Consider the following 26,800-nt stretch of genomic DNA (forward strand, 5'->3'; position numbering starts at 1 on the left):
ATTCCTTGATACAAACTCTGCACATCGCCTTCTGTCATGAATCTCTAGGGGGGTTCTTGCAAGAAGGGCATTTCCTCTGGCTTGGTTTAGGCTTTCCTAGCGATTTTTCCTGAAACGACATACAGTTTAACCACTTTCAGACCGGACCAATTTGCTGGTCAAAGACCAGACCACTTTTTGCGATTCGGCACTGCGCCGCTTTAACTGACAATATGTGGAAGCGCCGGTCACCTGACCCGCCCCCTAGTCCCTGCGTTCCAGGCTCTTGGAACCATGGTACCACTCCCCCTCAGAGCGCCCTGCGTCGCCGGAAACGACACACTTGCCAGCCGGGACCTGGATCCGAAAAAACGGAGATATGCCGCTGACCTGCAGCAACCCCCGCCAGCTATAGAGCCCTCCCTGAGCTAACCAGCAGACTCCAGGAACATGACGCCGGCCCTCTGACTGTCCTCACTCCCCTGAGATGGCAGGACCGGGAGCACCAGACCACCCATCGCCCCTGGAGGGGCTGCTGGCAGGCCATCTGAAAAACAAACTCCACCACCGGTAAGCCTGCTCTCCCCCGAAGAGTGTGTAGCTTCCCTGGTTCCAGGCCCATGCTTCCACTATGGAGGAAACACAATAACTGAAGCCATGATGGAAGAGGGGAGGTTTTTTAAGTGGGCACGCATTTCCTGAGAAGGTGGAGCTACACTCTCTGGGGTTGTCCCGAAAGGCGATTCGAGAAACTTCTTAGAAAACTCCACATACCTTTCCCACCGCAGGATTTTCTGTGGTAAACCAACAGACCCAATCTTCACCCTTCACAGTGGGTCCGTTAAACCTTCAGGAGCTGGGGATGCGAGGAAACTCACAATCCTGGACCTCCAATAGCACTACCGCCAGTAAAAACTTTATGGCCTTAATACCAAAAAGTACTGGATCCCAGGGTCCAGCGCTCTAAGAGGAGAAGAGAAGAGTTACACGCAAGACCTCGTTTCTTCAGCTACGAGGCCCAGGCAGCATTCAATTCGGCCAAAAAGACACTTTGAATAGCTTCTAACCCTCAGAAGCAACATCTGAGCCACATATATACATTTAGGTATTTTGGTAAGCCAGAAGATATTTTTTTTTTTTGTGGCCACTGTTTAAATCTTTTTTCATACATTTAAACATCATTTGAAGATGGGGAAGAGAGCATTTTTTTGGTTTCTCTCTTTCTGCTCTCACCATAAAATTTTACAATAATAGTCTGTCATTTACATATGTATTGTATGCTACCAATATTTTGGCCATTTAAGCTATATATCTTTAACACGTTTTCATTTCTCTGTATATTTATACATACAGTTCTATTTTATTAGAACAGGAATTTTTTTTGACCATCTATTGTAATTGGTTTGTGGCGGGACTGTGGGAGCTCTTCGCGTGGGGATCCTTGCAATGGCTGTACCAAGCCCAGACGGGGTTCATCTTTGTTCTCGATGGACAGGCAGCAGCCCCTTTCCATGAAACTTTGATTTTAATATCTCTACCAAAAAAATCGTGTACAATTTCAGTATATGTTGGATATGCTCACGTGCCAAAATGTTGATGCCATTTTGAAATGTCATGTTAAAACCAGTATTCCTGCTCTTTTTCAGAATGTACTTGCACTCTCTCCTATAATGCCTCTGAGGAAGGGATACAATTCCTGAAACATGTCAGGCCAAAGGAGAAAAATTCACACCTACTGGAATTTGTATTAGCTTTCTATAAGCATTTTGTTTTGTTGGTTTATACAAATGTATGATACAAATTATTGATTTGTTAGCAAACACGTGTTTTTAAATAATTTTTTTTTAATATGTTACGATACATGATTTCCGCATTGATCACCCATAAAGTCCCATTGTACCGGGGGGGGGGGGGTACTTATGCCCTTTTTTAGAGTCTTTACTTAAATTGTTTGGGATGTTGGCAACGTCATACTGAGAATTATACTTCTCTTAGTGGTTCACCATTTATACTCAAACATACACCCAGAGCTACAATGGAATGGTTCAGATCCACGCATAATCAGGTGTTAGAATGGCCTAGTCAAAGTCCAGACCTAAATCCAATTGAGAATCTGTGGCAAGACTAAAAAAAAAAAATGGCGTTCAGACACTCTCCATTCAATGTGATGGAGCTTGAGCTATTGTGCAAAGAAGAATGGGCAACATTTTCACTCTAGATGTGCAAAACTGGTAGAGACCTACTCAAAAAGGCTTGCAGCTTTAATTGCAGCAAAAGGTGGTTCTACAAAGTATTGAAAACCATTTATCATTTTCCTTCCACTTCACAATAAAGTGCCACTTTGTGTGGGTCCATCATAAAATCCCAATAAAATACATGTTTTTGGTTGTAAACAGAACAAAATGTGGAAAACATCAAGCGGGTATAAATACTTTATCAAGGTACTGTAAATAAATGAGGTATGGTGAGGTAAACCTAAACCTGCAGATGAATAAATAAGGTAAAGTTTCGCATCCTGGATCAGATTAAGTCCCTGCTATTCTGTTATAAAATTCAGTTCCATTTTCATACCTCCTTCTTTTGTCCAGTGCTCTCTTCTTCAGTTTCCGATGCAGTGTAAACTTGTCTTGCATCATCGTAATCTTCCTCTTCTATAACAAAATAAATTAAATAGATGAAAAACATTTGCAAGATGATGTTCTCTTTAAAGATGCTCTACTGCAGCCTCTCAACCAGTGTGCCGTCAGAGGTTCTCAGGTGTGCCGCAGGATCGGGGCAAGAAGGGCTGTCAGATGAGCATGATCTCCGACTGAACTGTACATCAGCACTGTACGAAACTCCGTCAGCCTCAAAAGTGAAAGTAAAGTTCAGGGGAGTGTGCTGTGCTCTCCGCTTCCCCCTATAAAGCAGTACCCGGCTGAATAAGGAAACTAGAAAGATACTGTGCTAGAAGATAGATTCGTATTAAAAGGGCTTCATACACGTCTGTATGCGTGGGTGTATATATTACATTTAATCCTGCCCCCTCCCCATTCCTGTACCATCAGAATTGTTCTGTAGGGCTTGTTTGTGATAGCAGCAAGGACTGCTGCTCCTCTGAAAAGCAATCCATGCACAGATCAATTTTCAGAGGCATTTGGCAGGCAGTAAAGAGGCAATACGGGCCCCAGAGACAGCGCAGACCATTCCCATTGCGCTGCACGACTCGCGCATGCGCAGTAGGGAACCGGGAAGTGAAGCCGCAACGCTTCACTTCCTGATTCCCTCACCGAGAATGGCGGTGGCAGCAGCAGCTGGACCCTGGGACAGGGGAGTGTCCATTTATTAAGTCAGCAGCTGTAGTATTTAGAGCTGCTGGCTTTTAATATTTTTGTTTCCAGTGGAATCCCTCTTTAATAAGGATGCAGGAAGATCTGTCATATGTATTAAAAACCAACACCTGTCTGCCCTCCGGAAGAGCTGGATTGTTGAATAACGAAGTTAATGGGCTCGGGTTGGAGGAGAGTGAATAGCATCCTGAGATACCAAACTTAAATTGTGGCAACCGTAGCAGGGGAAAGTGTAGCAAGGGATTTTAAACAGGTTATTATAGCCCTAGAGTAGAGCACGAAGGTCTATCGAGACATACCTTGCTCCACCAAGGTAGAGGCTTTGATTAAAAGGCAAGAAAACCACTCCAGTAGGCGAGATACAATTGCGGAGGTATGATATATTTTGAAATCTGGGAGACCTGTTCTGCCCTCCGATTTAGGAAAACAGAGAAGTTTATGCTTTAATCTTAGGTAGTCACTACGCCAGATGAACTGGATCGCAAGAGTGAAAAAAGGCAGAAGGAAGCGCAATACATTTTAAGTATATCAATGCAGCTTCCATTGACCGACTTATTTTTGTGAGCAGTGCAGGCCCGGACTGGCCATAGGGCACACCGGGCACTTGCCCGGTGGGCCGGACCCGCCGGGATCAACATCGGGGCCACAGTCCGATACCTGGTGATGACCGGGCCGCACAGCGGTAGTTAAGCACTGACCACGGCCTGGAGAGGGTTAACAGGCCGCGGTCACCTCTCACCGTGCGGCTGTGCCTGTGTCTCCTCTCCAGGCTCTCCTGCCCTGCCAACAATGTAATCTATTAGCAGAGCAGGGGCGGGAGGAGCCGGAGACACTGAACAGCGTGAGTGCAGGGATCCGTGGTTGCTAGGCAGCAGGTCGGATCCAATCAAAACAGCGATTGCTGTCCGCGCACTGCTGCCGGCGATAGCTAGGCAACGGGGACGCTGCCAGGGCTGGGGCCGCTGATGTCATGGAAACGTATGACGTCTGGAGACCTCGCCCACCCAGGCAGATTATGTCCATTCAAAAAACCAACAGGAGTGAGAAGACAGTAAACGTGAGAAGCAAGTGTAAGTGCATAGAGAGAAGTGAAGCCATCAGATCGGGAGACAAGGAAAAGGAGACACAGAAGGAAAACAGGTAAACCAGAAAAGCAGTAATGGAGGACACAGGAAAGTGTAAATAGATGAAAATGAAAGGCGGCAAAAAGGAGATAAGAAAGGGGGAAGAAGAGGGGGAGGAAGGAAGAAGAACAGATATAAAAAAAAGGGGGATATATAAAAGAGAAAGAGGAAAAACAAGGAAAAGAGAAACAGAAAAAAGGAGAGGAAAATTAGAGAAAAATACGAGTGAAGAAAAAAAAAAAAAAAAAAAGATAAAGAGAAATGAAAATAGGAAAAAAAAAAAAAAAAAAAAAAAAGGAATAAATGAGTGGGAAAGACAATTTAAAAGGATAAGGTACAACTGAGAAAAATGTATGAAAATAAAACTTTAAAAAAAAAATACAAGAAAATTACCTAAGTAATAAAAAATAAATAAAGTGTGAAAAAAACGGAGTTACGTACCGGTAACATCCTTTTCCTGGAGTCTTTCAGGACAGCCACCTTAGAGAGACCCTGGCTCCTCCCCTCTCAGGAAACACCGCCTTCAATTTCAAGATTTAAAGGGGTTGTAAAGGTAATTTTTTTATTTTCTACATAGTTTCCTTTAAGCTAGTGCATTGTTGGTTCACTTACCTTCTAAATGTTTTTTTTCTTTGTCTGAATATCTCACTTCCTGTTTCTCCTCAGTAAACTTCTCACCATCATCCGAGCTGGTGGTTAGTCAGCCAGAACAGCTTACTGAACAGCTTACTGAGGGGGAACAGGAAGTGAGAAATTCAGACAAAGAAAAAAAACATTTAGAAGGGAAATCGAAGGAAAAGATAAGTGAACCAACAATGCACTAGCTTAAAGGAACCTATGTAGAAAATAAAAAAATTTACCTTTACAACCCCTTTAAGCCTCGTCCTCCCTCTGTTCCTCAGTTCTTCCAGAGTACCTCCGGCCAACTGGGGAGACACAAGAACACGTCAAACAAACAAACTTTCAATCTTACCTGACGGTCTCGTGTGACGAGTTCCCGACGATCTCCAAAAACCTGGGTGGGAACCGGGGCTGTCCTGAAAGACTCCCGGAAAAGGATGTTACCGGTACGTAACTCCGTTTTTCCCAAGTTCGTCTTTCAGGACAGCCACCTTAGAGAGGATAAGCGAGCACATTACCTTAGGGTGGGACCACTGCTTGCAGCACTTTACGACCAAAGGCCTGGTCTTTGGCTGACAGGAGATCCAGTCTATAGTGTTTCACGAACGTAGCAAAACTGGACCATGTTGCAGCTCTACAGATCTGTTCAGGAGATGCACCAGCACACTCTGCCTGAGAAGTTGCCACTGCCCTGGTTGAGTGTGCTCTAATCCCAACTGGGGGTTCTAACCCCCCTGCCACATAAGCCTGCCCAATGGCTAACCTTAACCATCTGGCTATCGTACGTCTAAAGGGTCTGGAACCCTTCCTAGCCCCTGAAAACAACACAAAAAGTGAATCAGACTTCCTGAACTGACTTGTGCAATCTAAATAATGAAGGACACATCTTCTAACATCCAATCTATGAAAGATGTGTTCCTGTTCTCTTACTGGATTTGAACAGAAAGTAGGTAGCACAATCTCCTGGGCTCTATGAAAACTAGAGGCTACCTTAGGCAAAAAGGCCGGATCCGTCTTAAAAACCAAACGGTCCGGAAAAACCTGAAAAAAAGGTGCCCTAACAGAAAGGGCTTCGAGTTCACTCACTCTCCTTGCTGTAGTGATCGCCACCAAAAACACAGTTTTGAGAGTGATCAGTTTTAATGAGCAACATTCCAATGGCTCAAAAGGTTCTCCTGTGAGAAATTGTAAAACTAAAGAAAGATCCCAAACTGGGAAGGGGGAATTTGAAACAGGTCTCTGCCTACTTAGGGCTTTGAAGAATCTCATTATCCAAGGGTCTGAAGCTAGCTGCCTTTCTAGAAACACGCTTAAAGCGGATACCTGACCCTTCAGAGTTCCAAGGGCTAAACCTTTATCTGCCCCAGCCTGTAGGAACTCTAGAACGGCTACAGAGCTGTGCACATTGAAGGAGCTCTCTGAGCACCAGCTATTGAACCGCCTCCATACCTTTAAGTAAATGGTCCTGGTTTCCTTTTTCCTGCAGTTTAGGAGCGTGGCTACTAAGCGATCTGAGAAGCCCTTGCCCTTCAACAGTTCTTCCTCAGAAGCCAAGCTGCAAGGTTCCACCGCTCTACCCGAGGACAGCAGATTGGACCCTGAGAAATGAGATCCTCCTGGACTGGGAGAATCCAGGGGGGTTCTACAGACAGGCCCTTCAGAATGGAGAACCACGGCCTCCTGGGCCAGTGAGGTGCGATTAGAATAAGGGTAGTGTTCTCCACCTTAACACTTCCGGAATCAGTACGGGAGGGGGGAAAGCATAGCACCTGGAGAAACCCCAATTCTGTGCTAGTGCGTCCACCGCCAACGCCCCGTCCCCCTTGTTTATAGAAAAGAAGCTGGCTACTTTCGCGTTTTCCCTCGAGGCAAAGAGGTCTATCGAAGGAATCCCCCCACCTCTGGGTGATCATTTCGAAAACCTCCTGTTTGAGAACCCAGTTGCCTTCTCTCAATGTTCTCCTGCTGAGGAAATCTGCCACCTGATTTTGCTCCCCCTTCAAGTGGACTGCTGACAGGGACAGGACATTTGCTTCGGCCCACCCGAGGATGGCTTTTGTTAGGGCCCATAAGGATTCGCTCCTGGTGCCCCCCTGTCTGTTGATGTAGGCTACCACTGAGGAATTGTCCGACCTGACTTTTACGTGATGCCCCCTGAGTTCTCTCTGAAAGGTCCTGAGAGCCAGATCTACTGCCCTCAGCTCCCTCCAATTCGAGGATCTCTTCGACTCCCTCCTCTCCAAGGTACCCTGTATCAGGCGGGAGTCTAGGTGTGCACCCCAACCTGAGCTGCTTGCATCGGTTGTGACCACCCTGGATATTGGTAAAACCCACTCTAGGCCCTGGGACAAATTTGCTCCCTTTCTCCCCCCACCAGAGGGACCTCTTTACCTGGTCCGGAACTGACACCAAAGAATCCAGGGACCCCTGGCTGTGATCCCAAACCTTCAGTATAAATAATTGCAGGGGACGGTAATGTAATCCCGCCCACTGGACCGCCGGGAGCGTGGACGTCAGCAAACCCAATGCCGACATGACCCTCCTTACTGAGATCTGGTGGCTGCCCTGGAGAAACAACAGTGCCTTGTCTACCTTTTGAATTTTTTCTGAAGGGAGGAAGACTTTCTGTACTGTTGAGTCCAACACATATCCCAGGTAGGTGACCCTCTGGGAAGGATCTAAGTTGGACTTCTCCAGGTTCAGAAGCCAACCCAAGTTTACTAACAGGTCTCTTGTTGTCTGTAAATCTCGAGTCAACTGTGTCGGAGAAGGGGCAAACAGGAGAAGATCGTCGAGATACGCGATCACTGAGATTCCCCTGAGACGCAGATAAGCCAGAACTTCTGCCATTACTTTGGTGAAGATCCGGGGGGAAGAGGATAGCCCAAAGGGAAGTGCTTTGAACTGTAGGTGTAGCACCCCTACCGAGGTTCTTACTGCCAGTCTGAGGAAACGCTGGTGGGCCTCTGCGATGGGAATATGCAGGTATGCATCTTTTAAATCTATCGATGCCATGAAACAGTTTGGTGGAAGAAGTGCTTTCACCGAGTAAACTGAATCCATCCGAAACCTTTTGTAGGTGACAGACATTCAGAGGCTTCAGGTTCAGGATAAGCCTGAACTTTCCCGAAGGCTTGCGAACCACAAACACGTGGGAATAGAAGCCCCTGCCTGTCTCTCCTGCTGGGACCCGTACTACCACTTCTTGTTCCTCTAACTCCTGCAGAGAGGAAAGAAGGGCAGACGATTTTTCTGCACATTTTGGCAGCTCGGTGACAAGGAGTCTCAGAGGGGGGAGTTCTGAAAACTCCAAACGGTAACCTCTTCTGATGACCCCCAGCACGAACTGATTGGAGGTGATCATCTCCCACTGTGGGAGGAAGGCCCCCAACCTTCCTCCCACTGTGACCCTGTCACTGAGACTTTTTGGGCTGTTCAGGAGGGCGAAAAATTGCTCCCCCGCGCCCTTTGCCCTTGAGCCCCCAACTTTTCTTCTGCCGATTAGTTCTAGGGGTTTCAAACTTCTTCTGGGGATGAGTCTTTTTCTTTGACTGCTCCCCAAATTTCCTCTTAACGGGAAAGGCCTTTTTCTTATCCGCCGTGCGATCAAGCACTGCTTCAAGACCTGGCCCAAACAGCAAGTCTCCTGTAAAGGGGATCCCACAAAGCTTTGCTTTGGACACATTGTCTCCCTGCCAGGTCTTCAGCCATAAAGCCCTCCTAGCTGAGTTGGTCAGAGCCGAGGACCTTGCAGACATTCGCACGGATTCAGCTGAAGCATCCGCAATGTATGCTATCCCTTTAAGCAGCATGGGAAAGGAGGATAGAATGGTCTCCTTTGCCGTCCCCGCTTCAATGTGCGCGTTAATTTGGGTAAGCCAATACTCCATATTACGAGCCACCACTGTGGCTGCCATGGCCGGTTTAAGATTCCCCTGTGATGAGTCCCAGGCTTTCTTTAGGAGTGAATCCATCCTTCGATCCATAGGGTTTGAAAGTACCCCCATGTCCTCGAAGGCCAGATCAGTGTGTCTGGACACCTGGGAAAAAGCATCTAATCTGGGAGATTTATTCCAGACGAGAGTCTCCTCTTCCGAAAAAGGAAACCTTCGTTTTAATGCCCCAGAAAAGAAAGGTTTCCTCTCAGGATCCTGCCATTCCTTCTTGATGGCGTCGATCAAGATGTCATGCACCGGTAACACCCGCTTTTTCTGTTCCCCCATGCCCTTGTACATCTGATCATGGAGTGACAGTGCCCTCTTTTCCTCTTGTATGCCTAAAGTGGTATGAATAGCTCCTAAGAGCTCATCCACTTCCTCCAGGGAAAGCTTATACCGTGAGGTTCTACTGGATTCCCCATCCAACCCCTCATCGTCAGATTCCCCTTGGGAGTCTGAGCCGACACTGTCAACCTCTTCCTCAGCTTCCTCTCTGGGACCCCCTGGATTCTCTCCACCTGCAGGAGGAACATCCACAGGGCTAGATGGTACACTCTGCTGCGCTGGTGTAGGAGTGCTCTGGGGCTGAGGCCACTGTAAACTAGAAAAAAAGTGTTTTGAAGGACTGGAAAGTATTAGATAGTTCCTTCACAGAAGCCGCCAGATCTGCCCCCTGTTCTGCTGCCTGCTCTCTAACCAATCCCTCAATACACTCTCTGCAAAGTGCCTTGGACCAGGAATCCCCCATAGAGGCTCTACATGAAGGACACTTCTTCCTAGAACCATGGGGGGACTTGCTTGTGGCTTTCTGAAAGACAGAAATAAAAGAGAGAGCAGCATAAAATTAAAAAAAAGAAAAAAACACCAGTGCTACATAGAGGACCACCGGGAGTGCCCCACTCAGGATCAACCACCACCAGGATCCCGGACGCACTGCCCTTCCCCCCGACCAAGGGGGAAAAAACACCAGTGGAGCTACTGGTTATAATGTAAGGGAACACCTCCCCAGGGTTCCCCTTACCTTTGAGTGGCTGGTGCTGTTATCTCCAGGAGCTCTTGGAGCCTCTGCTTCAGACATTCTCCTGTTGAGGAAGAGTGGTGCGAACGTGCCTCCTACAGCTGCCTGTACAACTTTAGAAAGAGAGGCTGCACCAGCCGAACGCTTGGTCCCATTTCACGTGCCGCGTCCGGAACCGCAAGACGCGGATACAACGAAGAAGTCCGCCCCCACCGGAACTGACGTCGCCCGTCATCCGGTCCGGCCTCCAGCTCCAAGCCGACTGCTAACACAGGGGGACCTTGGACGTCTCGTTGCAGCGCCCCCCCTGGGCGAACGAAGGGATGGACCGCCCCAAACTTCCTGCTTTCCCCAAGCGAAGTTTAGAGTGCGTGTAAAAAAGGTCAGTACGAGGGTCCAGCTCCCCAGCCGACCGGACTGCCTACCCTGTTGCAGCACCCTCCTGGGTGAACGAACAGGAGAACCTCTAAAAACGTCCTGCTTTCCCCAAGCGAAGATTAGAGTACATGTAAAAGACGGTCAGTCAAAAAGAACCAGCTCTCTGGTAGCCCGGACTGCCGAACCCGTCGTGACACCCGCCTGGGTGAACGAACGGATGAACCTCTAAAACTTCCTGCTTTCACCAAGCGAAGATTAGAGTACATGTAAGACGGTCAGTACGACAGATGATCGGACTGCCGAACGGAGTCAGAGCTCCATTAAGCCTCAGTTTCGCCAACTGATATAGCTAAGGTTCCTTAGCGGTGTCTCCCCGCCGGAGGAAACACCATAACTGAGGAACAGAGGGAGGACGAGGCTTAAATCTTGAAATTGAAGGCCGTGTTTCCTGAGAGGGGAGGAGCCAGGGTCTCTCTAAGGTGGCTGTCCTGAAAGACGAACTTGGGAAAAACATAAATATAAAAATATAAATAATAATAATAATAATAATAATAATAATAATAAAAGAAAAGGGAAAAAAAAAAAAGGAGAAATAAAAAATAAATGGATAAAAATGAAAGAACACGAAGAGCAAGAAACCGAAATAAGAAAAAAAAAGAATAGAAAATGGGAAAACCTAAAATATTATAGGTGAAAAAAGGAGAACAAAACCTTGGTGCAGAAAGACCTAATCAATGGTAATACAGGTTCATTAAAGTGGGAGTCTTAATAACAACAAGCAGGTAATCACCCGTTTGTTAATATAATCCTGATCTACAGCTCCTCCCGCCCCCTACTCTGCTTATTGGATGACATTGTTGGAGGAGTGGGAGAGATGGTAGAGGACTCGCAGGCTGAGTCCTGCCTCTGCCCTGCCAAAGGTAGGACTGTGCAGGGGAGGCAGAGAGTAAAAGGGGCCACTGCGATTACAGAGAAAAATAAGGGGGCATGACTGCAAGGGGTACTGTAATGGAAGGCTGTAATTGGTAGGGGCACTGTGATGAAAAGGGAACTGCACTGTAAAGGGGGACTGTAATCATTACAGTTTCATTTACAGTGCAGTCCCCTTTAGATCACAGTGCCCCCATTACATTACAGAAGACTGACTCCGTGATTATCCCATCACCAACTGCCCTCGTGAATGGGCAGTTGCTGGAAAATTGGCTGCTCAGTCTAAATTGTCCGGGCCTATTTTTTGTCCCAGTCCGGGCCTGGAGCAGTGGACTATAGTTAAGGGCATATAGGTCTTGTATACGCACCAGGATAGCAGTACCTAGATAGGCGATTGCTCTGGGTTGCCAGCGAAACTGAAAATTTGATTTAAGGGAGGCAAGAACGTTAGGTGGCAGGGAAAGGTTTAAGGCCTCTGTTTTGGTGAGGTTGTATAGGTTAGATTTATTTATTTTAAATAACAAACATGTTATACTTACCTCCACTGTGCAGTTAGTTTTGCAGAGTGGCCCAGATCCTCCTGTTCTGGAGTCCCACGGCAGCTGTCTCGGCTCCTCCCTGCTAAAGCTAACCCCCCTCTGGGAAGCTCTTTCCGGAGGGGGTTAACTTGCGGGCGTGCTCCTGTGTCATAAACTTGGCGTCCATAGGCTGACAAGTTTTCTGATTGCTCAATTCTACTGTAGGTGGCAGTATAACCTGAAAGTATATTGTGTCTATTCCTCTCAATAGGCAAGAAGATCTCTTTGCTTCTAGGAAAGATTTATATATTGGCTCCAAGCATAGTCAAACTCTTCAAAATGATCAGTGAATTCAAAATACACTACCTGTGGTAACGGTCACATTCATCTCCTCTTGCCTGATCTCTTTAAGCTGTAGAATCTTTTCAAGGACTTGAGGAATCTTTGGGCCTACGGAAGAATCTTCTGTCTATAGGACAATGGCAAATAAAATTATAAATGCAAAACATAAAAATTACCAAATTTAAAAATTACAGATACCCGGTTTAAAAAATCCTTTTTGAAGCAAAATTTCTTTGTGCTGTTGCCAGATAGGTGGATTTCCATACAAATCTAGGGAAAAATAAAACCCCCTTGAAGCAGGTCAAAAAAATTGAGGAAAATTACACGTCAGATGCACCCATAAGGCTGGGTTCACACATATGCGATGCAGAAACCAGCAGGTTCCCGCATCGCATGTCACTCACAGGCAGTTCACACTGCCCTCTGCGAGCCACTGTGGGTGCCAAAAGTTAACGGACACCCCCAGATCAATTTGCAGATTGGAGTGCGAACTGTCAAACGGTATGCTATCCAATTCCAGCGCCGATAAAAATAAATAAAAGGGTCTTGCACCATTTTGGTGTGCATGCGATGCATGGCTGAATTTGGATCGCACAGACATCACAGGGGACATTCACAGTAGAGCTGCACAATTAATCATCAAGAATCGTTATCACAATTTTTTTACCGTTGCGATCTTGACAAAAATGTTTCGTGATTCTATCTATGAAAAGAATTCTCTCTGCTCTTCTGAAGTCACAGCCATCAAAAGAAAGGAAGAAAAAAAAAACTGGGCAGTCTGCCAAGAATCACAAAATTTTTGCTAGAAAATGACTTAGAACCCCCAAACATTATATCTATTGTTTAGTAGAGACCCTGGAGCAGGGGTCTCAAACTGGCGGCCCTCCAGCTGTTGTGAAATTAAAAGTCACGTAAGGCATTGCAAGGCTGACAGTTACAAGCATGACTCCCTCAGGCAGAGGCATGATGGGACTTTTAGTTCTGCAACATCTGAAGGGCCACCAGTTTGAGAGCACTGCCCTAGAGAATAAAGAGGTGGTTGTTGCAATATTTTAGGTCACACTATATTTGCGCAGCTGTCTTTCAAATATAATTTGGGGAAAAATTTATGAAGAAAAAAAAAAAACAAAAAAAAAAAAAAAAAAAACAAATTTTTTTGAATAAGGGAGAAGGAAGGAAGGGGCAAGTGGAGAGGGCAAGGGAGGGAGATGTCAGCCCTCAGCAGTGACTGGGCGCCACAGAGGGCTTCATTCTAAAAGGTATTTCGTAATGTGATAGTTTGCGATGCATAACATTACGCCTTTATTTTGCAGGATTTTTTTTTCCTCAGCAGGTTTAAAACCGTTTTAAGTTCATTTCAAACTGATGTAATTGACTCCAAGTCCAAAGTCTGTTAATAAAAATTTTTGTTATTTTAAAAGCCACACACTGACCAATGTTCAGTTTGCCACAAAGCCAAGATATTGCACTATCACGGGACAAAAATAAAAATAAAACTTGCCTCTCTAGATTCATCTCCAGGTGTTTGACCAAGTCCTCGCTGTCGAGCAATGGAAGGTATCAGAGGTGGAATGGCAGTTCCAATAGGAAGGTTACCTGCAAATTAAAAACAATAGGGCTAGCTAGCTGCAGAGATCTGTGGACAGAAATGAGCCCAACCAAGATATGTATCTATTATTACCTCTAGTAAGAAGAAGGGATCTTGCAGCAGGAGAATCCTGATCAATGAGTGTTGCCTATAAGAAAAGATTAAGATTTACTAGGAAAATGCAAACAAAAATAGTCTTGATACAAAGAATCACCAACTGCCAATTATTTCAAACCTTTGGGAGGGAGTCGGTTTGTACCGGTTTACTGCCTTCAGAATTCATGCCCAACGTGAAAGCCATTCCTAGGTTGGGGGGTGGTGGAGGGGGGGCTGGCATAGGAGGAAGTGGCATTCCAGCCATCTAAAACGCAAAATATATTGCATAAGAAGGAGGACGAACATTACGTCAAACAATATAGTAAACCTAAACCCAATTTGTGTATATATATATATATATATATATATAAAATTTAAATTTTATTACCAGTAAATCTATTGTGACCCCTATAAAATTTAATTTTAGTCAGAACACACGAGGAGAGTTTGGTTGCTACCAAAGAAACAGACAGTGCTCGTTCTCATAGATCACCTATGTCACCATTTGATTTTCTGGACAAACTGATGGGAAGAATATCTGGTTATGATGCAAGAATAAGACCAAATTTCAAGGGACCACTGGTGAATGTCACATGCAACATATTTGTAAACAGCTTTGGGTCAATTGCTGAAACAACCATGTTTTTCTTCCAAGCATAGCTCAAGTACGGCTATGAATTTGTGAGACGCTTAAGGGGTTGTCAGCTACAAGGCCTGGTTCCTGTGTGTGTGTCCAGTGGTCATTGCAAGCTAAAGGTCGTGGCAGGGTACAGCCAAACACCCTTTTTGCCTATCTGGTAAGCAGACCTTTAATAGGGTGGTCGGGCACTCTTCTCTATGTGTGGAGTCACTGGAGAACTGAATTATATTGACTATTGTTTTTATTAATGCTAATATACACGATATTGACGCAGCTCTCTTTTATCCTATAACATTTTGTATGTGGGAGATTTCCATAACTGGGCTATGGTTTGACTGGTCATGCGGAATAAGGCCAATAAGTTTGTTTGCCACTCTAGTAATGAAAGGTATGGGCTTGTTTAGTAAAGCTTCAAAAGCGCACCTTCTGAGTTGGAACGTAAACCAGTATCCACAGGGATACTGATATCCAATGGACGCCAACAAGATCAGTGAAGCAACAGCAACTGGGTCGATCTGTAGTGTCCGTTAGCACCCACCAGGAAGTGTACACTTTGGAATGTAACAAAGCAAGAGGGGCTGTGATTGCTTTGTAATCCTTAGCAGGTATGGGAATTCCAAATCCCCCTCTCAGGTTATGACAATGCAGTGTAGTTTTATTAACTCTGAGTCTAATCCGGCCCCTATATAAAAGCACATTATTTTGATTTAGAGAGCAAAGAATAAAGTAGGGAATTGCATCAGAAATATTCAGGCGGTAGTGAAGGAACTTAGGAAGATGCACAATTTTTACCAAACATATCAAGGATATGCAGTAGGGCCTTCAGGGCTCATAATATATTAGGTTTGAAAATAAACATGGGAAAGCTAGCTGTATACACCATCATATTGTGGCAGCACGCAGGTAAAAATCACCTGGTTGTATCCAGGATGGAAAATATGCATGCCCTAGATTCAGGCTTTATGCGGACTTGTACTAATGAGCCCAGTTGAAGTAAGTGGGCTCATTAAGACCTCTACAAAAGCCCCAGCATGCTTAGGGAGATGCTCCATCCTGGAACCAGTTGTGTTTGTATAGACTGGGGAGTGTGACACCTGTTCTGTGCGGTGAGTTAACGCCTGTGTGGCAAACCTCTACAACAGAGACAGGGACTGGTGCAGCACAAGGCTGCACTCAGTTATTAGACAGGGAATCTATGTGTGTAATTAGAGGTCAAGCTGACCAGGATTTATTTTCATGTTTTTCTTTTGTTTGGCTGTTATATTTTTCACTGCATGTAGCATAAATAAACCGCACCTTTTGTTTTTCCACCTACAACGCTGTCTGCTGTGCCTGATTTTGTGTTGTGAACCCATCCAGGGGGGTCACACACACCCGCTGCCGAGCTAAACCCTCACAATATGTAGAGATAATGTGAATGCATAAGTGAGGAAGTCAGCCATGTCCAGCCAAAAGTAAAATCTGGTTATACCAACTGGAGATATATTTGGTAACAAGACCATTATAGCTGTGGCTTTAGACCAGTGATGGCGAACCTTTTTGAGCCTGAGTGCCCAAACTGCAACACAAAACCAACGTATTCATTTCAAAGTGCCAACATATACAGAACTTGATGAGCGTGTGCTGTGATGTCTGGGGGTGAACATGGGACACATCAGAAACCGTTGTGCATTCACTATGTAGTCATAGTGTTTTGTACAAGAAGATCTAAAACTAGAACACATTTTGACAAAAGTTACATTTTTTGGAAGTTGTGCTAGCATTGTGCAATCAAATTCCAGGATCACTATTCTACTAACTATATATTAATATTCAATACAGTCAAGTTGCATGGCAGGTGCACTTTAAATGACTAGTTGTTCAGTAGAAGCACCGGCTGGATGATAAAGAAACCCTGTTACAGGGGTGACATGCAACCAGCAACTCTCCAGCTGCAGCAGAACTTCCAGTCCCCCCCATGCCCTGCTGGCAGACATTATGCACTGTTTGGTTGCCAAGGTATGTTGAGATCTGTAGTTCTACTCCAGCTGAAGACGTACTGGTTGCTCTGCATTGCTGTAGCAGAAGACTACTTCAAAAATCTCTCATTCCTGACTATGTTCACAGTCCTATATGTCCAGGAAACATCCTTCAGAACGGAAACACTCAAGGACAACTGTAGCAATAATGCTTTACCAATGCAGTTCACTCCACAATGCTGTGCAGTTCATTGCATGTCAAATGCAAACTACAAGCAGCTCTACACTTCTTCCCTGTATAATGCCAGTGATTCTGGACTGACTGTCATGTGACTTGTGTCATGAAATACAGGGGAATGGCAGGGACAAAAACTATATGTATTTACATCTCACTGTACTGCAGTGGTCTTTGCTAAATCTAGCAGGCTTTCCCAGCCAGATAAACCTGAATAGCCAACACAAAGTATCATCAAAGCTCATATCCTACAGAAAATGCTTCCAACAGCTTTGATAGAGAGTAACACAGACAGAATATACACAACATTATTCTGATCATACCCTTCCTTATTTTGTGGCAATCTTGGGAACAAGAAGAAAAAAAAAAAAAAAAGGTCCCCAAGAAATAGATTCTATTTGAAGAGGCACAGAAACAGTGTACACAGCTAAAGACATTTATTCCCCACACAGCATGTACACTTACTTTTAACAACGATTGCCACAGCACTCCAATAATGAACCCATCAGCCGACTCAGTTCCCGGGCTCAAGAACGGCCTGTGATTGGGCATCTTCCCCACCACATGTTCTGCCTGCCATCCAACCCAGAGCGACTCTTCATCCAGTCCACACCCATCCTAGACACAGCCCCCCATCGGCTCAATCCCCACCACATGTTCCACCTGCCATCCAACCCAGAGCAACCCTTCATCTCATCCACGCCCATCCTAGACACATCACCCCTGCCCCAGAGACTTGTGGGAAATTTAGTTCGATGGGGAGGGGAGCTGTGCATGAAATACACCTCCGTACAGGATTCTCTCACGTGCCCACAGAGAGGGTTCGGCGTGTCGGCTGTGGCACGCGTGCCATAGGTTCGCCATCACTGCTTTAGACAGTTTTTTTTCCCCCGATTTTTTTTCTAGGGTGCGTTTTTCAAAAAGTCAGCTAAGTATGGCCCCTTTCACAAGGGAGGACCATTCAGGTCCGCCCGTCAGGTTTTTTTTTTTTATGCGGACCTGAATGAACGCTCCATGCAGGTCTATGGCACGACGGATGTTAGCGGTGGCCATGTCCGCTGACATGCAATCTGCTAAAAAAAAATAAGACGTATGGCAATACGTTCGCCACCCATCCTGGCAGATTGGAGAGATCTGATGAAAATGGACATGCTGTCCGTTTTTGTACAATCTCTCCATAGGAATTGGCAGAGCTCAACAGGCCCTTCCCCGATCAGTGGGCAGAGATGGATGGAGAGATCTCCCGCTGAGCTGGCGGACTCCGTTGAATTGGATCCGTCTCATGTGGAAGGGGCCTATGGGAAGGAGGAAGCACAAACTATTGAGCAGGACTAAACATAATAGCTCCAGTGTGTGGTGAGCAAATGTGGTTATCTCCATGTACATAAAGAATTACAAAGCTTTAAAACAGAAAGTTCAAAAACGAATATAAGTTTCCTTTTGGGGTCAGTTTTTCTTTGCCTTTTCTTTTTTTTAAATATATAAAATAGTATTTATTATATTTGTAGAAAGAGAAATGTGGGGGATAGCTGGTCAATAGTCTGCAGCTGCCAAATTATGTCTGTATCACTAGGTGAGGCGATATGCAATTCTGGGAAACCATAGGGAGAATAGCCCCACAGGCGCAATGTCTTATTAATATAGGCCATCTCGCCCCCGCACTCTTAGCCTTTGTACACACGGTCGGATATTCCATCTGAATCTTTCCTATCGGACCGTTTTGTCGGATATTCCGACTGTGTGTGGTCTGCATCGGACTGTTTCCGTCGGAATATCCGACGGACCAACTTGCCGGTAAAATTTTCCGACAAAATGCTCTGATCGGACATACTCCGATGGACAAAGTGCCACGCATGCTCAAATCAAATTCCTAGACCAAAGCTATTGGCTACTAGCCTGAACGTAGTCCCGTCGTAACGAAATAACGTCATCACGTTATGTACAATCGGATTTTCCGACAACTTGGTCCGACCGTGTGTATGCAATATCACTTCCGGAATTAATCAGTCGGAATAACTCAAACGGATTTGGTTGTCGGAATCTCCGACCGTGTGTACAAGGGCTTACGGTAAGGTATTTCATTCTCTCCATCCCAGATGCAATTCCTAACGGCTATAGCAGCAAGGACTTGTAAAGACATGTAAAATAAATCAATTAAAACATAATGCAACTGCAAGTTGAAGACCAGGCTACTAGTGCTCTTTGTAAACACATATTAACAAGGGGCATAATGAAGGGTGAACTTCAGAGATCTGTACATCCTCACCTGTGCAAATCTTGCAGCTGTGCAGGACATATCACCCTCATCATGGGGCTAAAAATAGTTTATAACTATAGGAAATAGCCTACCGAACCAAAAAGGGAAAAAAAATAAAAAATTTAAACCTGGATAAAGATTTGGCTATAGTGTATTTAAAAATAGCTAAACTAGATATACATTTGATAATGTGCAAATGCATCCTAACTTGAACACATCCAGCATTCTTGCATTTTAGACTAAAGTGTCACTAAAGCCAATTTTTCTTTCTTTTGTGGATAGAGTAGAGGAGGATTATAACACCTGTCAGCTTTTATCAACGTGTTCCTGTTAGGGAGTTATCTTCACTATTTGTCCTGTTTACCATTATCATCGAAGGTGAAAGTAAAAGAAGACCCACAAATTTTGGGTTGAAATCAGAACAGTACAAGAGGGAACATGTTCACACTAGTTTTGGTGACCCCCACGTTGGAGGGATTTCCTCTTACTTCATATTTTAGCTATGGGACAGGATGTAAAGGGAAATTTCACCAATAAAAAAGCGGCCCAGAGAAACCCGCCAGAGGGTTATAAAGTCTTTAGTGAAACTTTAAAGAAAACAGTTTAAAAAAATTACAACTGGCTATGCTAAGAACACATACAGCAAAGGGAAGAAACTGAAAAGAAGCAGTGAAGGCATAGTACCTCTAAGGCTACTTTCACACTGGAGGTGCTTTACAGTTGCTACAGCGCTAAAAATCTAGTGCCTGTGAAGAGCCTCCCCTGAGTCTCCAGTGTGAAAGCCTGAGGACTTTCACACTGGAGCGGTGTGCTTGCAGGATGGTCAAAAAAGTCCTGCATCTTTGCAGCGCTGTATTCACCGCTCCTAAAGTGCCCCCCCCCCCATTAAAAACAATGGGGCAGCGCTGCTAAACCACCAGCATTGTGCCACGAGCGGCTTTTTGGCCACTAGTGGGGGGGGGGGGGGGGTAAAACCAAATATAGCGTTGCTTTACTGCCGACGCCCACAACGCCCCAGTCTGAAAGTAGCCTAAATATCATGATGTTCCACACTACCAGCTTTAGGCACAATTGCATATAAATCCAAATGTGAAGAGGCTCATTTGAAACAATGAATACAATAACCATACTCAATTTGGATGCACAATGTACTTTATCTATTTATAAAACATTTGTTGCCAAGAAACATTTATGCAAGGCGGAATAAATGTGCCCTTATTTTCTGTAACAAATGTATTCCTGTATCAGTGCCATCTAGTGGCCAGAATGTGGTATAGCTTTCGGAAATACCTCAGAAATGATACTGTATTTTGGCCACTAGATTGACCTGCCTATATAGGAATTATTAAATGTATAACTAAAGGCAAAACTTTTTTCTGTTTTGGACAGAGTAGGAGATGGATTAGAACACTTGGCAGCTTTTACTGCTGTCTGCATCCCCATTAGGGAGAGTCGCCTTCTTGATTTTTCCTGCTTACTATTATTGAAAGTTAAAAAAAAAAAAAAAAAAAACATTTTGGGTTGTCCACAGAAAAGTAATTGGAGGAAATCTTTCCATGGGGACCTGGGGGATTGCCTTAATTTGGAGGGATTTCCCCTCACTTCCTTTTTGGCTATGGGACAGAAAGTGAAGGCAAATCTACCCATCTAATGAGACAAAGATGGCAAAAAATAAACCTTACAGGGGTTATACCCCCTCCTGTACTCTATCCAAAATGAAAAAAAAAAAAGTTTTGCATATATTTCTACTTTAACAATTTCAAAACAAATACTAGGAGATTTCAACCAGGATAGCACAAATGCTCCTGACATTTGGCCAACAAACATAGACCTTGTGAAATAAAGACCAGCTTTGAAGAAAAGTAAGTGTGTGTAATTATATATATATATATATATATATATATATATATATATATATATATATATATATATATATATATATATATATATATATATATATATACACATACACATACATATACACACACAAACATTGGACCTGGAAAAAAAAAAAACCTTTAATGCATACATGACCACCCAACTAACCAAGCCCACAGGGTGATGAGCAACTTCACAGCAGGGTGAACGGTGCTGTCACCCTCCCTGTTAAAGGCAATAAAAAAAAATAATAAAAAAAAAAAGTCTCTGGCAGGAGTTGACAAAACATACATTTGCTTATTTTACCCATAGTTGCACTATAATAATCAATGCATGTAGGAAGAAAATAAGGTTGTGTTAACTGTATTGATCTTGTTAAGTATTTGTTCTGAACAACGACACTGCTTTTTGTAAAGGTACCTGTACACTTGTGTGCTCCATAAGGTCATCTCTGCTACCTGCAACAACAAATAATACACAATTAGTTGACACAACCATATACTAACTGGCTAATCTGCTGCAAGACCAAAATAAGTTAAACCGATTCTAAAGCCTACACACACCTTTTACCTTAATGCATTAACCACTTGCCCACTTAAACCCCCTTTCCTAACCAAATTTTCAGATCTCACATTTTGAATGACAATTAGTCATGCAACACTGTACCCATAAATAATTTTTGTCCTTTCCTTTGGTCACCTCTGGCCTTTTTTATTTTTTGCACTATAAATGAAAAAAAGACCAAATGTTTTGAAAAAAAAAAAAAAAAAAAAAAAAATGTTAATATAAATATATATATATATATATATATATATATATATATATATATATATACACACACACACACATATACACACATATATACATACATACACACACACACACACAATCTACATACATAAATTGAAAATGTATCACACCTGAGGTACTGACGGCCTCTCATTTCTCGAGACCCTAACAAGCCAGGACAATACCCCTCAAATTAACTCTTTAGAAAATAGACAGTCCAAGGTATTTAGTAAGAGGCATGGCGAGTTTTTTAAATTTTAACGGGTTATTCTCTCACACAGCATATACATACAGTGAAACCTTGGTTTGCGAGCATAATTAGTTCCAAGAGCTTGCTTGTAATCCAATGATTACGGAAAAAAAAAAAAAAACTGTATAAAGTGTACTTTAAACATAAAACCACTTTGAAATACAGTACTCTACCTCTGTGTTGCAAAAGTTTTAAGGGAAAAAAAAAAAAAAAAAAAGAAGGATGTACACAGGGACAATGTTAAGGAGTCTGGTGCTTATTTAAAGCCGCTGTGTATACTTTATGTAGAGTAACGCCGCTGGTGTACACACACTGTATGTGGCTAGAGGTTGGTTAGGTTAAAGCTGCTCTGTATACAGTACTGTATGTTCAGTAAAGCTGCTGGTGTACAGTACAACGCTGTATGTGACCACAGGTCACATCGCTTCCAGGCACGCCCGCTCCTGCTGGGAGTGTGTGTCACCATCACCCGTAAATCTCTGGCCACATACAAAGCTGTACTGTATGCTGTAAACCAGCGGCTTCATTGTACTTATACAAAGCGGCTTTACATGGATGAGCAACAGACTCCTTCGCATTGCGAGTGTACATTTTTTTTGTAAAAAAAAAAAAAAAAAAAAAAAACTCACGCTCGTATATCAAGACAGCACTTAAATATCAAGGCTTTTTTTTTTTTTTTTTTTTTTTTTAAAGTTGCTCGTCTTTCAAAATGCTCGTAAACCACATTACTCAAACCAAGGTTTCACTGTACCACAAATTATACCCCAAAACACATTCTGCTACTCCAGAGTATGGTGATACCACACGTGTGAGACTTTTACACAGCCTGGCCACATACAGAGGCACAACATGCAGGGAGCACCATCAGGTGTTCTAGGGACATAAATTACACATTAAGTTCTAGACTACCTCTTAGCCCTTGTATACACAGGCGGACATTCCGACAACAAAATCCATTGGATTTTTTCTGACGGATTTTGTCCAAAACTGGTGTTGCATACACATGGTTGGACAAAGTTGTCGGAAAATACAATCGTTTGGAGCGTGATGACATTAGTTCGTTACGACGGAACTAAGTTCGGGCTAGTAGCCAATAGCTTTGGTCTCCTAATTTGATCTAAGCATGCGTGGCACTTCGTCCGATCGGAATTCTCTACAAACGATCGGACAAAGTCCAATCGGATCATGTTGTCGGAAAATTTGTATATCCAGCTCTCAAACTTTGTTGGTCGGACATTACGATGGAAAAAGTCTGATGGAGCCCACACACGGACGGATTATCCGACAACGCGGGCCGATCGGACATTTACCGTCGGAATTTCGGACTGTGTGTACAAAGGCTTACACTTTTGAAGATCCTGGAGCACTAGGACAATAGAAAAAGACCATAAGAGACCCCATTTTGGAAAGTAAGCACCCCAATGTATAATCTATGAGGAATTATAGGTCATTTTTTTTCCACAAGTTTTTGGAAAAATGTGGAAAGAAAATGAAAACTAAATTTTTGTTTTTACACAAAGTTATATTTTAGACACCCCAAAATACATTCTGTTACTACTGAGTATGACAATACCACGTGTGAGACTTTTACACAGCATGGCCACATACAGAGGCCCAACATGCAGGGAGCACCTTCAGGTGTTCTAAGGGCATGAGTTTAAAATCTGGATGAGCACTGATGTGGCACGGATGGCATGATGAGCCATGGACGGATGCAGCATGATGAGCTGGGCGGCACAGTGGTGTAGTGGGTAGCACTCTCATCTAGCAGTAAAAAGGGTCACTGCTTTTGACAATACCTGCCTGGAGTTTGCATGTTCTCCCTGTGCCTGCGTGGGTTTCCTCCGGGTACTCCGATTTCCTCCCACACCCCAAAGACATGCTGGTAGGTTAATTGGCTTCTGTCCAAAATTGGCCCTAGTATATAAAAGAGCTGGAGACCTTGGATTGTGGGCTCCCTGAGGGTAGGGACCCGATGTGAGTGTGCGATGTATGTGTGAAGCACTGCGTAATTTGATGGCGCTATATGGGTACCTTGAATATATAGAAGATGAGCATCCTAATGAGACACAAATTACAAGGATGGGGACAATTGTAGACATGCACCCACACTAACTTAGGTTGAACTGGATGGACTGGTGTCTTTATTCAACCTTACTATGCAACTATGAGCCATGGACGGGTGGAGCACGGATGGCATGATCAGCCATGGACGGATTAGCCATGGCTGGACACAGATCAGCGCTGTGGGAACCTCACTCAATCCAGCAATATACCAGTCTGAACCATGCTGTGCATCTAGAGGACATGCGCGCCCATAGAAAGCTTCCTATGGGGTGCACAGAGAAACCGACGGGGACCCCAGAAGAGGCGGACCAGGACTGCTACATATACAGTGATGGAAAAAAGTATTTTAAAACCTGCTGTATTGGTATATTTGCCCACTGACAAAGAAGTGATCAGCCTATAATTTGAATGGTAGGTTTATTTTAGCAGTGAGACAGAACAACATCCAGAAAACCCCATTTCAAAAAAGTTATACACTAATTTACATATTAATGAGTGAAATAAGAATTGGATCCCCTATCAGCAAGATTTATGGCTCCCAGGTGTCTTCTATCCAGGTAAGAAGCATGCTCTAAAAAGGGAGTGCTCCTAATAGCTTATTATCGGTATAAGACACCTGTCTACAGAAGCAATCAGATTCCAATCTCTCCACCATGGCCAAGGACAAAGAGCGGTCGAAGGATGTAAGGGACAAGATTGTAGACCTACACAAGGCTGGAATGGGCTACAAGACAAATCACCAAGCTGCTTGGTGAGAAAGTGACATCAGTTGGTGCGATTATTCACAAATGGAAGAAAACAAAACTGTCAATCTCCCTCAGTCTGGGGCTCCATGCAAGATCTTGCACCGTGGAGTTTCAATGATCCTGAAAACAGTGAGGAATCAGTCCAGAACTACACAGGAAAATCTTGTCAATCTTAAGGCAGCTGGGACCATAGTCACCAAGAAAACAAAATTGGTAACACACTTTGTTAGTGGGCAAACGTACAAAATCGCCAGGGGAAACCGTACATTTTTCCCTCACTGTATTGATAGCCGCAAACTTCCAAGTGCTGCTCGCTCTTCACTGCCACCATTTAGACCAGGGGTCTCAAACTGGCAGCCCTCCAGCTGTTGCAATGTGGTATTGCAAGGCTGACAGTTACAAACATGACTCCCACAGGCAAAGGCATGATGGGATTTATAGTTTGGCAACAGTTGGAGGGCCTCCAGTTTGAGACCCCTGGATTTAGACAATGCCTTTTTTTTAGGGGTTCTCTTACTGCGAAGGATGGGGGGGGGGGGGGGGAGCGGACGATGTTACGATCAACCACCTCATTCAGCACTGCCCTGAGGATTTTGGCTCTCACTATAACAATGCAGTAGAGCCCACTACAGTGATTTTCAGCTTTCCCAGTGGCCCCTCTTGATATCAAATATGCATACTTAAATTACAAGATCATTCCTGGAGTTCTGCTTTAAAGTTCAACTCGTATCAAAACATTTTGTTTTCGAGAGGAATGGAGATGAATTAGAGCTTGTGTCCTGATTTCCTGAACTAATGGACAAGGGGTGGAAAAGCTTTCCACTGGGGCCACAAATAAAGCATTTTTAGTCAAGTGGGAAAACTGTATATGAACACCAGCTGATAACTGGACAACTCTTTCATTGGAAAACAACAAACCAGACCGACTGTAACACACAACGGAAGCGGCCCGAGCGAGCCCTTCCCACCGAACACCGTCAACAGACCCCTGGAACGAGGGCTAAGCCCCGCACACAGCGGCCTGAAACCAGCTCTGTAATTCCATGCTCCATTCCGCAACACGTTAGCTAGTTAGAGAAATATATTCGATGTAAACCACACAGAACATGTGTTGTTGGGCAAGTAAACGTAACATTGAAAGCCCATGCTCTTACCTTCAGATATTTCCGCCATGTTACCGCTGCAAACGTATCTGTATTGAGAGTCGCGAAGAATGCTCGTCATCACGGGGGACTAATAGAAAAGGCGGAGCTAGGCAGCGAACGCCATGTTGGAGGATGGCACGGGCTAGGGCGGAAATTATGTCAATACAAAGAGTGTTACTGAGCGGGTGTAGTGTCATATTTTGCTGCCTATCACAGGATGCTGCGGAAGTGACGTTGCCGCCAGAAATTGCGTACTGCGCATGCGCGATGCGTTCCAAACACTCGCGCCGTGCGTTCCAACATAGTTTCGGCAATACAGTTCAGCGAAACCATCACATAATGTTACGGAAGTGATGTTAAACACAACACAAACACTGGGCCGTGCGTTACAACACTAATACTTCCCTTGTTACCTAGTATCATTATTTACCAACCATGCTGAGCTACGTGCGGACAATGTTCAGTGTCCTCATCCCTATCCGCGAGCTTCAATGTTCAGTGTCCTCATCCCTATCCCCCTGCTTCAATGTTCAGTGTCCTCATCCTTATCCCCGTGCTTCAATGTTCAGTGTCCTCATCCTTATCCCTGTGCTTCAATGTTCAGTGTCCTCATCCTTATCCCTGTGCTTCAATGTTCAGTGTCCTCATCCCTATCCCTGTGCTTCAATGTTCAGTGTCCTCATCCTTATCCCCGTGCTTCACTGTTCAGTGCCTCATCCTTATCCCCGAGCTTCACTGTTCAGTGTCCTCATCCTTATCCCCGAGCTTCAATGTTCAGTGTCCTCATCCTTATCCCCGAGCTTCAATGTTCAGTGTCCTCATCCCTATCCGCGAGCTTCAATGTTCAGTGTCCTCATCCATATCCCCCTGCCTCAATGTTCAGTGTCCTCATCCTTATCCCCGTGCTTCAATGTTCAGTGTCCTCATCCATATCCCCCTGCTTCAATGTTCAGTGTCCTCATCCTTATCCCCGT

At 44.4% G+C, this 26,800-nt stretch overlaps 1 protein-coding gene across 2 annotated transcripts in view; it reads right to left on the reverse strand.

Annotated features, from left to right (window-relative positions):
• Positions 1 to 25,953, reverse strand: part of SF3B2 (splicing factor 3b subunit 2) — a 104,000-nt gene extending 78,047 nt beyond the window's left edge. Inside the window, exons 1-7 of one of the 2 annotated variants that reach the window (XM_077456764.1) lie at positions 25,836 to 25,953; positions 21,250 to 21,287; positions 14,001 to 14,126; positions 13,859 to 13,913; positions 13,679 to 13,773; positions 12,202 to 12,304; positions 2,551 to 2,630 (exon numbers count right to left, since the gene is read on the reverse strand). In XM_077456764.1, coding sequence (XP_077312890.1) covers positions 2,551 to 2,630; positions 12,202 to 12,304; positions 13,679 to 13,773; positions 13,859 to 13,913; positions 14,001 to 14,126; positions 21,250 to 21,287; positions 25,836 to 25,905 — 567 coding nt within the window. In that variant the 5' untranslated portion in view covers positions 25,906 to 25,953. Of the gene's footprint in view, positions 1 to 2,550; positions 2,631 to 12,201; positions 12,305 to 13,678; positions 13,774 to 13,858; positions 13,914 to 14,000; positions 14,127 to 18,960; positions 19,040 to 21,249; positions 21,288 to 25,835 lie in introns of those variants that run through there. The other variant, XM_077456775.1, reaches the window with a different exon arrangement.
• Positions 25,954 to 26,800: the final 847 nt, after the last annotated feature.

This window comes from Lithobates pipiens, unplaced genomic scaffold, assembly GCF_037356315.1.
Source record: "Lithobates pipiens isolate NorthernLeopardFrog02 unplaced genomic scaffold, aLitPip1_a1.2 Scaffold_10, whole genome shotgun sequence".
NCBI classification, from domain to species: domain Eukaryota; kingdom Metazoa; phylum Chordata; class Amphibia; order Anura; family Ranidae; genus Lithobates; species Lithobates pipiens.